At 42.3% G+C, this 13,519-nt stretch overlaps 1 protein-coding gene across 3 annotated transcripts; it reads right to left on the minus strand.

Moving 5' to 3' along the window:
• Window positions 1-1,445: 1,445 nt before the first annotated feature.
• LOC110975229 (serine/arginine-rich splicing factor 6-like) lies at window positions 1,446-12,421 on the minus strand. 3 transcript variants are annotated; one of them, XM_022227521.2, is made up of 9 exons: window positions 12,281-12,421; window positions 10,308-10,432; window positions 9,944-10,014; window positions 8,104-8,199; window positions 7,149-7,181; window positions 6,718-6,787; window positions 3,852-3,925; window positions 3,228-3,341; window positions 1,446-2,893 (listed from the first exon to the last, which is right to left on the minus strand). In XM_022227521.2, exons 2-9 carry the CDS (start codon window positions 10,425-10,427, stop codon window positions 2,602-2,604), a joined length of 870 nt encoding a protein of 289 aa, XP_022083213.1. In that variant the 5' UTR covers window positions 10,428-10,432; window positions 12,281-12,421; the 3' UTR covers window positions 1,446-2,601. The 3 variants fall into 3 exon arrangements, with proteins under 3 accessions (XP_022083213.1, XP_022083214.1, XP_022083216.1); XM_022227522.2 differs by having other exon boundaries at window positions 12,256-12,360; XM_022227524.2 differs by lacking the exon at window positions 7,149-7,181.
• Window positions 12,422-13,519: the final 1,098 nt, after the last annotated feature.

The raw sequence follows: 13,519 nt of genomic DNA on the forward strand, positions 1-13,519 counted from the left end.
AGCAACTTGAATTTCCTCAGTAATTCACCGCAACTGTGGATGAGGAATTGACCAAAAAAGCAGGATGATTTTTTCTGTATGTACTAAAGCATTTCAAATCCAAGTATTTTTTCATTCCAAAAAAAAAAAGAAAATGTTGACAGGTGCAAGTCATAATACAGTCGGCCAATCAAATTTTCCTTGTCGAAGTACTTATGCATTAAAATCTCGACAATTTGAACCTCAGGGGAATGGAGTTATCCTGAAAAAGTATTTATAAAACTAAACCACTTCATCGTGGTACGTACCTTCGTGTGGAAAAACTTTCGTATCGCTTAGTCATTTAACAACATGGAGCGCTGCTATTTTTTTTCACTTGGGCTTGCTTATGTGTGGTCACATGACCTTTCTTTTTACGGTCACATGGCTGCTGCAGTGTCAGCGATTGGACTGCCTGAAGGGGACTACAATTGGGCCCGCGTTGCAATCAGGTTAGTTTCAGCGTCTTGAAAGCCAGGATTACACAGTTGCAGCTACGTTGATTTATGTAACGTACTGGTCCTCGTCAGAAAAGAAATGAACTTGCGATGACTCCTGACCCTATATAGACTTCCGATTCTTTCAACGCCGTTTGAAGCATTTTGGTGGCGGTTTTTTGAATCAGAAACTTCAAAATAAGTGGATGTAATGGTGTGGGCATTGTTCGAGTTACGGTGGTATTTTTGTACATAAAACTTTGAGCCTTTTTACCCGTGACGTACAGAGCACTGATCTGGTCCGCACGTGACACGACCAGCGCTCACCATTCGTTCACGCCACATGCGTTCCGCGTGTCCGTGGTCATGCAGCATCCGGGACATTTCCTTTGAGCGTTTGCAGGTGCGTATATCATGTACGTGGTTTGCAGCTCTGTTCTTTTTTCTGACGTTTCCCGTGAAGATTTGTTTTTCTGTTTCATACATCCACACAAAATTTGAAAACTGAAGATAACAATTCCGTGTGATAAAAAGGTAGGAGAGATTAACTCAAACGTTTAGAACAATGTTCTGCTTGCTTCCTAGGTACCAAAAAGAACCGTGTTTCGGGCATGTGATCCACCGGGTTGCGCGCAATGCCATTATCAGGCGATCTCTTTTCCGGGTACCCGGGTACCCGATGTTAACAAAAAACGGGTACACGGTTCTAAAAATACCCGCAAATGCACACCCCTAATTTAAAATGGACAGTTTCAAATGAATTGGCTCAGCTGAAGTTAACACTGCTGCCCTTGGCGGTCAAATTGATGGGCATTATTGCTTTCACTACCACACAAGTAATGTACATGCACTTTAGAAGCCAGTCTCTGAATAAGAACACAGTTCAAGCAAACGGACATTAACCCTAACCCTCCTCAATCCTTCACCTGTTGGAGGACTGAGGAGGGTTAGGGTTAAAAGCACCAAACTTATAACACTTGCAACGAAATCTTGGAATGCAAGGTACAACAAAATTTATTCTCAATCACAAAAACACCATATCTGATGCATTAAGGGTGTAGCATACACAAATTTAACTAACCACTCAAAAATAAGCTCCCACGCCTTATCCCTCTTCTTCCCTTGACATCTCAATACAAGTATAAAATCAGGTTGATTACCAATGCTGAACAAGAACACATCAAGATCCCTGCACCCTTGTCCTTTATTCCAAGCCGATTTCATGACTTTCAAACGAATGTAACTAAAAATTTGCCACGAAATGTGAGAAAACCCCAAGTCCACAGCCTTATTTCTGCATAAATTTTTCAGCAATATCAAAACTTCATGAGTGGGGGAGACAGTATCTTCCAAAGTGACATTCAAAACAAAATGAACATTTACACCTCGCCCTCAAAAAACCCTACTGTTATGACACTTTATGGGACACCAAACTTGCGCAAACCCAACACAGAACATTTAATATACAGTTAAAAAGCGTCAACTCCTTTTCAAATTGGACATAGCCCAGGGTACCACAGGAAATTCAGAACTCCTCTTCCACTGAAATGTCAAAACTACCTTGCCAAGTGACACAATTTCCCAACGTTACCACATTACCTCGGGATTTTTAGACCTTACTTCAATAGTTGCCTTAAACCACATCCACTAAAAAATTTGCCACTAACAAAACTACATGTATCTGACAAGCTCTTTCCTTCAGTAAACTGAAGCTGCTAAAACAAAATATCCACTTGGCTTTAAAAAGTAACATCCCTTAACTGTATGTCCTATTTGTCAGTCTGGCTTGGTCAATTATTCAAAATGACAGTCCCTCGGATGACTTTTTTTTACACTGTACATAAAACTGAGGCATTCTTTCAACCCACTCTCTGTCATTAAATATCCAAAACAAGAACTGAGACCCCTCTTCAGGAGTTCTTTCTTAATAAGATGCTATTACAGACTGCGCCAAATTCATACATGAATGAAATCAAATACATGTTAGCATGTCCAAAAACATAGGCAATCTTGTTGGATAAATCAAAACAAACTCAGGAGCTGACCAACTAACTTCAAATCCTTCCTCTCAAGGTTTTGTTCCAACTACAATGCCAACCATAATACCTAGAATCCAACTGTGCCCATGATCAGTCACTCCAGCATCTTAATCCTTGGGGCTTGCCGATCGGGATTTGGAGCGTGAGAGAGAGCGGGAACGCGAGCGCGATAGGGACTTGCGTGGTGAGGCACGTGGCGACTTGGACTGGCTGCGTCTGGGGCTCTTGCTCCGGCTGCGACTCTTGCTGACACTGCGGGAACGGCTGCGGGAGTGGCTGGCGGACCGTGAGCGTCGGGACCGGCGCGGGGAACGTGAGCGAGAACGGCTGCGGCGTGGCGAGCGGGAACGACGTGGGGAACGGGAACGGGAACGTGACCGGCTGTGAGAGTAGTCCCGTCTATCAACAGAAAATAAAATCATACAGAATTCAATATTCGTATGTCCTTTGACATCAACATCAAAATGTACTGCAAAATTTATGGTAGCCGAATCTTGTAATAAGACTATACAATAACCAGTACAGCATTTCAAATCCAAAATATTTAAGGTGGGCTCACAAACCCCAATTGTAGGCTTGCGAAAATCTTTAAATGCAATACCATCAACTCTACAAAACCAAGTAAGCTCATCAGGATAATCAACATAGGTTGGCGAAATACAACATAATTGTGACCTGGCCAAGTGGAAGGTTATTTCAGTGCGAGACCTCTCTCCATGCAAGATTTCCTTACCTCTTCTTGTGTTGGGTGTCCTCAATGATCTTGATGGTCCTTCCATTCAGCTCGGTTCCGTCCAGTTTTTTAATGGCATTGTGCATGTCCGACCATGTTGCAAATTCAACAATTCTGCCATTGGAGAGAATCAGGGATAAAAAGTTTGTGTCTGCTGTTGGGGATCTGTCAACTGAGGGATCAGTGGAGTGGAGGTCAGCATTGCAAAACAAGCAACCCAAGTGTCACGTTAACATTTTATTGCCACGAGATGGGCCCACATTTTCAGTTTGTGTACACCAAAGCATGACACTTAATACTCCAAGGATGTCACCATAACAGGAACCAAGTCTTGCTTACATCCTCACACAGCCACAGACAGCAAAACGTTGCAACACCCACCTTTGTACAGATGGCCCACTATAACTGTTGTAAATCACTTTGGCACATACAGTTGAAGCAAAGTCTCTCAACACATTTGTTTCCGCAGTCATTCACACTCTCCTAAGAGGCAAGCTTTCCTGTTGCTTCTTTAAACATTTTTCTTACGTGTTAACGTTTTTAGGCACGCAATGTCATACATTAAACCTCAGATGACTTCAGATCTCTCACTTAAACCCAAGCGCACAGCAAAAAAACCCTCACCCTTCATTTTTCCGCTGCTTGTGTGCATCTGCAAAAGTAACCTCACCAGCTTGTCGCATGTAATCCTTCAGGTCCTGCAGAACAGGAGCGCAAACACACCAAAGACAGACACAATCATGAGGGGCTTTCATTTCAAAGGTGACCAACATGTGCAACATTCACAGCTTTACGGTACTTTAAAATAAACAAATAACACTCCGCTGTCCGCATAGCATTTGGATATCACGTGGGCTGCATGCTTGGTAAGGAGAGACAAAATGGTGACAAAAAGGTATCATTTCCATCAGTGAGTGCATCAAGATCAAACCTGTGGAGATGGAGAGTATGAAACAGACAGGCAATGTGGAACACGTACCAAAACATTTTGCCCATGGTAACAGAATGCAAGGTGACATTCAAGCAGCATTAAAATCTTGCAAGGATTGTATTTGCCTTTTCAAATCTTCATCCATGTCAAAAATGTTCCCTTTGAAATGAACCCATGACAGTCTTCTGCTTTTGAATAAATGCTGCAACAAAGAAAAGCCTAGTATTCTAAGCTTTCCTATTCCAAAAACTGCTCTCCAAGCCCCTAATGTCTGTTACCATGGTCTAATCCAAGCCCTTAACTTTCGTTCTCAAGCAAATACCTCGAAGCAGATTTAAAATGATGGAACTGGCACGGAATTTTTTCCTACTGATAACCATCTCAACTGATATTTATCTAAACTTTCCAACAGCAGGTTGCAACTTAAATGAGAAAAACAGGGAGCATGAAAGGTTAGGCGCCTCAATTTTCATTTTCCTTTTTTAACGACTATCATATTTACCTGCAGAATGCCCAGCACTCACAATCCATACAAGGTTGGTTTATAGTGGCTTGCACCAAATTAACAGGCCTATCATGCGAGATAACTCAGGCAATCTCTTCACAAGACTAGCCATAATGCATGAGGGATAAATGACCAAGAGATATGAGAGAATGCAGGTTGAATGCCAAAGTCACCAAGATCCTTCTGATACTGCTAAGCAGTGAGCTACTTTAAACCAACCTTGAAGTCCCCATCATGCAAAATAAATACAATTCGTCACTGCCAAGGAAGGAAGCGGTGAACAACCTGAAACAAAAAAAACCTCCTCTGTAATAAAACAAAATGGAGACTGGCTTGGTTGGCTGGGCTTGACGTGTCGAACCAAGTTGAGCAGCTCCATCTCTCTGCAGCTACTAGTACTCTGCCCTGAATTGACCCTGCACACAAAACAGTCCTTGGCTACTGGAGGAAAGGGTGTGACAACGGCACAAAGATTATGGATCTTCGCCCCTAAAATGTGGTGTGCCTGCTCTTTCAGCATACATTTCACTTCAAATTCTCCCTGCAGGATAGGGCAGGTAATGCTTGTTCACAACTTACAAAACTGTACTGCCCTGTTTTTCATGAGTCGTTTTTCTTTTTCTTTCTTTGCCAGCGAGCATACCCTTTCCCCCAAAGTGCTTCCAGACAACGGGGACTCTGGTTATCATTACTATACCTTCCAGCAGCCGGGCAAGGCCGACCAGGGCTCTCACCAGCCATCATGATATTTGGGGGGAAGACCGCTACACACAAGACCCATGAGAGAACAGCCAGACAGGCCCCCACAAGTGGGGTCCCGGTCACTATAGCATGACAGCCAGCCAGCCAGCCTTCAGCTCAGATTATGGCACCCCGAAGGGAGCAGTGGTAGGTGGTAGTCGAACCATCAAGTGACACACCTAAGGTGCGCTTCTGTGTCCAATGTGATTTGGACAATGGCAAATGGTAATTTTTTTCATTTTGGTTTTTTATCAATAAAAACTTTGAGACTTTTTTCATTTAAAAAGTGTTCCATTTTTTTTCATGGATATTTTAATCGATGGTATTGACTGTGACTTCGCAAAGAAAGAAAACCAAAATTTTTGAATTTAGATCTGCCATCAAAATTTTGACAAACATTAAGGGTCAACTGAAAATGTGAATGTTTTAACAATTTTCTCAAATTGTTTGGTTGGTAATAACACATGCGTATGAATTCTTCATTATAATCTTTATGGAAAGAATACATAAATTTTGGAATCTTCATCTTCAGAATGTTTGATTTGAACACAGTCATTTTTGCTCTGATAAGGGATTTTCATTTTCTTGTTTATGAACCAACAAAAAAGTGGACGTTTTGGTTGGGAGTAAAAGAAAAAAAGCATGCCGTCATTGGCCTGTGATTTTGCATAGATCATCCTTCAGGGTAACAGCAAGGTGGTGGTCTTCCAACCAGAACTGCCACAATGAGTGAGCCTTCTGCCTCGCAATCTTTAAGGGGGAAGCTGGTAAAGAAGCCACAGCTGCGGGCGGCCAGCCAACCAGGACCCTGTCGAGCCTTCAAGCCCCTCAGAGCGATGGTCCCATCATCCTCTGTCAGCCTGCAACCTAGCCCCTGTAAGCCCCTCGTTAGTGGGTTTAACCGGGGAGAGACCAACTTCCCTCGCATAGCTAGAGAGACAACACCCTCGCGGCTCTTTACAAGGGGCCATCATGATCTCAGTCGCTAAAAATAGTGCTGAAGAAAGGACAACATTGCAATGGTCAGTTGGCCTCTAGGTTCAAGTAAACACAATGAAATGAGAGGATTTCAAATGATTTGAAAAAAAAAGAAAAAAAGCATCAAATCCTTCCCGTCCCCTACTTCCAAAACAAGTAGAAACTTTGGGACAAAATCTGAGGATAAATCTGATGAAGAAAGAAGGGTCATGCATGAATGGCACGTAGAAACCTTTTTAAAATGAGTCCCATGTTATTTTGAGTGCTACTATTGGGCGAGAGGTGTACTCTGAAGTCAACTTTTAGGGGGCCGAGTTGAAAAATGTGCGGCTTACCTGCCAACTGACACGACTGGACAGGCGTTCCACGATAACACGGTAGTCTGTGCGCACAGGTGGGCCATACCTGCAAATCATTGAAAAAGTTCACACGCAATCAACACTTAATTTTCAACTGGTTAGCGTGTATTATTTCAGTGTTGTTAGTATACATATCCCCAAATGACTTGTGGCTGACCTCTGAACACTTCTGAAAACATTCTTTTTCGTGTGTGTTTGCAGCAGAAAGGCTAGCTTGATGAAACAGAAATTAGCAATAGCTTCTAACATTCCTGATCGAGGGTGGTGTATCTCATCGATGAACATGTCATCGTTCGGTGAAACTGCCAATTTGAAGCAAAGCTTGTGTAAGGCTCACTTAGCTTAAGAAAACAACGTTTATCTCTTACTCAATGATTGGAAGGTGGAAAGTTTTTTGGTTGCCTCACCTAGTTGATCGACCAGAATGAGATGATGAGCCACTGAAGGAACAAAGGGAAAATATAGATTACGTTGGCATATGACAATCTCTTCGGTCAGGCAGGCTTTTCCCTCTTCCTTCAGTTCGGCCATCCAAGTCATCAGGGGATATTTACACAATTCAAGATACTTGTACAGATGTTACAGAGTGTGCGTCTTGAAAAACCTTAATGTTAAATTAAAACACTTCACACATCTGTGTTATTCTGCACTTTCAAATTCATTTAAACAACGCTCCACACAATGGTCTCTCCCTGTACAACTTCATATTAATGCTGTTCATTTCCACGACAGACATCTCCTTTTCTCAGTGCATTAATCTTAACTACCAAGTCATTCTTACCTTCCTCAATACACCCAAAACCGTACTTTCTACTCTACACAGTGTATGTACATAACTTTTTCAGAACATTAAACCCCCCCCCCCTGAGTTAAAAAAAACAGCACCAGCCATGTACTTTGACTTCTTCAAAATCCTCCAAAAAAGTTTGGAGCACTCTAGATGATCTTGGAGGGTTGGGATTCAATAGTACATAGCGAAGATCCCAACTCTCCCAGGTGCTTCAGAATTTATTAGGTGGTTTATGGGATCTTTTGAAGGTTGAAGAGAAAGAATCCCATCACTACGGGGTTTGATGCCCCCTGACATTGATTTTTGTCCAATGGAAGATTTTTGAGGGACTGCAGAAGAAAACTTGGCAGTTACTTAATAAACTCACGCTAGACCTGTTGTTGCAAGAGCAAGTCATCAAAGCCACAGGAAAATTCCAACAACGAATCTTACCTGGCATGCTTTGTTTCATCCTTCTTACAGCAACAGAACACATGAATGAATCAAAACCAGGACTGTGAATGTAAGATTGGCACAGCAATGTTGTTTGCTTGAAATCACAAATCAGAGGTTCAAGAGGAGACACTCCTTACTTATCAATCCATCCTGGTCTCCGGTCTCTGTCAAAGCCTCTGCCATACCGATCGTCTCTCCCTCTGGCTGGGCCACGAGCATGCTCAATGATCACCCTATTGAAGACAAACATTATTTCAGCGTCTCTTAAGACAACAAAGGAATTACAGAGAGTAGTAGACGCACACTTCCAAAGCTGACCCAGGCATTCTTTGTCACTTTGTCCAGACAGCAGCAGGCTCTACCGTAACTTCCTTCCTGTTGACATATCTTAACCCTAACTTTGTCAGACACAGCTAAGTGCAAGGGGTGTACAGTCGACTTTCGTTCTTACGAAATCTGCGGGACCACACAGAAACATTCGTTGTATCCGAAATCTGTTTTAGGTGGAATGCAGTGTAATGGCTTCAGTGCATTGTTGTACAATGCATATGATGCACATGTACGCATGTACGTGCATATAAGCATGCCAAACAATGGCTACAATGCGCTGTTTGACACGCACAAGGGTTTATCCACTACGAACACAGGGCGAGGGTTCCCCTCATTTTCTGTTTTCTCAGAATGACGCAATTTACATTCAGCATGTTCAGAATTCCCATAATCAGAAAAAAGCCCTTTTACGCTTGTTATAGCTGCGCTCTGAAGACAAATGACACTGCCTTCGATTTGGATGATCCATATTTATTTGAACAAATACAATCGAGAAAACATGTTTTCCTTTAATGGTGCTCTTTAAATAATGTATTGTTGTAACAGAATAAGATCACAATGAACGTGATTTTTAAGTTCATAAATCTGGCTTTAAAAAAACTTTTACCAGCTAATGACCATCAGGATGGCCTTTAGTTCAATGCTGGCTTCATATTTACGTGTTTAACATTCTTGTGAAAACCCTGAGTGCAAGAATATAATGGTTTGTTTTGCACAAAGAGAGGAAATAAACCAATTTTCACTGCTCAAAAAAAAGGCTACTGCATATTTGATTACATAAAATCACTGACTCACAAAATAATCCATCAAACGTCTTGTTTCCATCACAAAAGCTCAATGGCATTCCAGTGTATGACCCTGAACAATCAGCAAAAACCAAGTCGAGGAAGGAAACACATGTGCCCTCATGCCTTCTTTGGCAATGGTTCGGCCCGGCGCGGACCAGCGTGATGAACTGTGCACGTGTTTTCACCAGCGCGATTCGCAAACGCTCGTTATAAATGGGTTGTCAAAAATGGTTTTTCAGGCAACGGACTCACGAAAACCATTTGTTGTTACAGGAATTTCGGGCAATGCGATTTCGCTGAAACAGATTTTGTCCCCATAGAACTGTACACGTTTTCACCGTGACCACAGACTTGTGTGTTACAACCGGCATTATGGCAGATTTCGTAATAACGAGAGTCGACTGTATGTGTCTGTGGGGACTTTGCTGCACTGGGCAATCGACATCAGCCAAACACTGCCTTTGAGACAACAGGAGCTGGTCCCATGGAACGATACCGCTGTTAGATTTCGTAGTGGCTGAGAGGCTGTTTGGCCACAGGATATTTGATCTTGAGCATCAAGTGCAATTTCTAGCCAGGGCTTGGATCAATGGAAGTCATGTCAGAGAAATAGAGCACGACATTGAAGGCACAATAGTTTCAAGTGCTTACCAATGGTATTATTTGTGGCCAAAAATCCCACCTTTCAAAAAAGCAAGATTAACTACAAACGTCTGATACACATGTTGGACTCCACAGACTTTGTGCGTGCACAAAACAAATGGAAGCTTTGGACAGATATGGCCAGATTGTGTTTACGCATCCTCTGGCGCAAAGTGGTGGTGACCCAACATAAGTGATGGAAAGCTAGATTTCTTACTTGTCACCACAGAGTTCCTTCCCATTCAGGTAGTACACGGCATCTTCAGCATCCCTGTTGTCATCGAATTCCTATTTTGTTTAAATTAGCAAAGACAATTGATATTTCTCAGTGTCATCTCTCCAACGTGTTAACCTCAAGGAATTGTTGAAGACTTCCACATTTTGCTACAAGCTTAGATGGCCTAAGACTAGTTCTGAATTAATTCTGGGATGAACATTGACAAGTTAGCACATTTACTGCAAGTGAACAAATATGCACTGACCACTACATTTATAAATATTAAAAGGCCTCAAACACTACTGCTGGATTTGTACCTCTACATTCCATCTTTATAGTGGCTGGTGATTTTCTTTAGACTTACCACAAAACCAAAGCCATTCTTCAGGTTGATTTCTCTGATGTGACCATAACCTCTGAAGAAACGTTCCACATCCCTTTCCCTTGCACTATAGCTCAGGCGGCCAATGTACACTCGACTCATTTTTACTAGAACAGAAAAAGGAAGTCTCAAATAGAACTCCGTGTCACTGCCCATGCACTATTCATTGGCCTTCTTCAAGGCATCACTGTACTTTTGTTGCCCCTTGGTGGAAAATGCTTTGTTGGAAGTAACAAAATTAAGATCTTCCTTTCGGGTCAGTTTTAAAATTCAATGAAAACAGTTGAATGTTCTGTCACGACACAAGCACAATGTTACACTAAGCAGCCCAGCTACAAGCGAATAAACATGCTGTAACTGACTTTGAAGGCTTATTAACCTAACCCCCTAGGCTCCTGCACTAGAAAGCACACTGAAGCTCAAAAAATCCAACAGGTGCATGTACTTGTCTATGTACTTGTACATGAAGGTCACTGTACCAAACCTGATAAAACTCCTAACAGAATGAGCCCGTTGGAGTTTGAGTGATATGGTATGGATGGGTCTATGCAGTATAGGATGACTTGCACTGAACAGTACCAAACCTGACAAAATCAAGCATAGTCCAACAATTGGTACAGCAAGCCAGACACTGCACATGATGACCCGTATGTGTCCCAACTCACACAGAATCCAACACCATCTCCCTGAGCCTTTCGTCCAAAGTCTCACAAAATTCAACAGGTTCATCAAGTACGGTACCAAACCTGCCAAAACCTCACAAGACCCGCTGTTTGAGTATGGCAGGTTTGGAACAGTTAGGGTTAAACATACAGAAGAGGTAAATGTCTGTCTCCTGTTCACCCTAGACTCTCTACCTTGAAACTTAATAGCACGACTTGTCCATGCTTTGCTGTAGAAACACTACAACAGTACAGGACAGCGGAAAACTCTACCATGTCGAGACATTTAAACTGCTGCCAAAGTTTTGGAAGAGCCCATTGGTACATGTAGTATCTTGTCGCTCAATCCGTGTAATACATATGTCTTGACATGGAACAGCCGTCGAGACGATGAAGGGGGTCAATGACGTAATGTTCAAGGACCTCATTTCAAAGATGGCGACTGTGAGAGCGAGCCCGTTAGATTGAATGGATAAAGGCAAAAAGACTGGAAAATACCTGAATAACATGAGTGAAAGCATTCAATAAATGGTTTTTAGAAAGCGGAAAGGTCAAGATTCATGTTCGTATGCAAAAGAAATTGCGCTATCGTTGATAAGTGGGTGCGCCGAAATGTTCAATACGCCGACAAGAAATTGCGTATACGGATGTGTGGCTAAGGATGGATCGGGAGTGAGAGTCTGTGCCAAACTAGTGTAGTGGGGCTAGGTAGATGACCGCACAGCTCCATAACAGTAACTGACTGGAAAACTTCCTGGGATGTCCGCACAAGACTTAAAATGGGAAAAGTAACCATCGTTTCGGTAAGTCTGCCTGAAAAAAATTCCAGCACAAACATGGCTTTGATTTAATTTTTCGAAATAGGGGCCGCCATCTTTCTTTTCTGTGCCGTCCACGCAAAAAACAAGATGGCGGCCGGTCGGGCTAGATCGCGACCAGGCCCGTAGGCCTGACTTTATCGCTCAAATTACCACATTAAAATATCATTTTAGATAAATGTGATACACTGAATATGATTTACATGAGTCTAATAAATATTTTAGATGTAAAATGTTTGCATAAATAACTTGTTGACGATTTGCCGCTCGTTGACGGGTACCACTAAGTTAACGCGAAATTGTATTCTTAAAAAATACAGCGTGAAGGACTAGGCCTACACATCAGCGTGTACATCATACAATCGGATTTAGCGGGTCTAAATCAATACTGGTATTGACTTTTGCCAAATAAAAAGTAATCATCCAAAATTGGGATTCACAGATACTTGCAGAGATAACGATGGGAATGCTTTACCAGTAGTACTCTTGGTAGAAAAATGGGAAAATAGAACGAGTTGTTGGTCCAGCGTCCCCCAGCGCCTTGCGTCGTATTTTAATGGCGTAGGGTGGTGTTTCGCATGCGCAGACCTCAAAGCCGTCGGGTTTCTTCAATTTTACAAAGGGGGCTTTTTCTACGGTAGCTTCAATCCGCCAATCCATCAGGACAGTCACCAATGGCAGTCACGACAGTTATACCTCAGCTTTATATGGTAGCTGCGATGGCATGATTGTAATACAAACCTTCAAAATGTACCCATGTGTCTCAGTTATCCATGTTCAATTTGGGTTCCATTACTGCGTTTTCCCTGTTTTTTAATACTAGGGCCTAATGGAATTTTCATGTGATGTCATCCCAAGAAGCTCAGCGTTACTTTAGTTTGTACAAAAAGTCCTGCTGTCCTTTAGTTATTCATTGTCGTATAAGTACATCTGTAAGTAAGCAATCAACCCTTTCTGAGAGATATTTACAGTGAAGAAATTCTGAATTTAAAAATTTAACGGAAAATCCTTTTGGTTGCACTACACCAGATACGCATCCATGGAAAACCGAGCAAAATCGGACCGAAAATAGCGCCGCCTGTTGACTCTCATGAAGAGGTTGGCCTCTCTGTTTTCACTGGAAATTCAAGATTATGGCCAGAAGATCACTTTTCGTTTCAATTTCATGGGGGTTAGCAACGAAAAAAAATTTTATTCGCCTTCGAACGAAGATACCCCCAAATAGAAGTAAAATTAAGCGCCAATTTCTGAATATAGCCGCCCGCCTCTACCCAAAATAGGCCCGCAATTTGGGGCTTTTTGTGAAAGAAATACCCCGAACTGGAAACTATCACTAGTCCTAAATTCGGGATTGAAAGAAACATTTCTATGAAGCCTCCTGATTATCTTATTGTAAAAATCCCGTGGGATAACAAAATATTGATGAGCTCGCGCGCAGAAATGCAACGATTTGGTGGAATGCTCCCCTATGCAGTTAGAAAAATGAGCTTATGTACGCAAACGTGAACACAAACGCGACATATTTTTATCGCGTACTGGCGCGTATTCTCGCGGTCGGGATGACGTCACTGATTCTTGATTCTTCTCTCTGACTGGTCAGTGCGCCATCAAGAGTTTGCAACGCGTTGGCCAATCACAATGCGCGAAATTTCTCGACCCAATGCAGGTTTGGAAAGGGTCCACAATTTCGCGCGTTATGATTGGCCAACGCGTT

The sequence above is a fragment of the Acanthaster planci genome, linkage group LG01 (genome assembly GCF_054643075.1).
Source record: "Acanthaster planci isolate LZ-2023a linkage group LG01, COTS_SCS, whole genome shotgun sequence".
NCBI classification, from domain to species: domain Eukaryota; kingdom Metazoa; phylum Echinodermata; class Asteroidea; order Valvatida; family Acanthasteridae; genus Acanthaster; species Acanthaster planci.

Excerpts from the sequence above, each read along its gene's own strand:
- LOC110975229 (XM_022227521.2), bottom strand. The coding sequence starts at position 10,427 with ATGAGTCGAGTGTACATTGGCCGCCTGAGCTATAGTGCAAGGGAAAGG. Across the intron at positions 10,015-10,307 it reads AGAATGGCTTTGGTTTTGTG|GAATTCGATGACAACAGGGA; the intron begins GTAAGTCTAAAG and ends TAAACAAAATAG. Across the intron at positions 8,200-9,943 it reads AAGGAACTCTGTGGTGACAA|GGTGATCATTGAGCATGCTC; the intron begins GTAAGAAATCTA and ends TGTCTTCAATAG.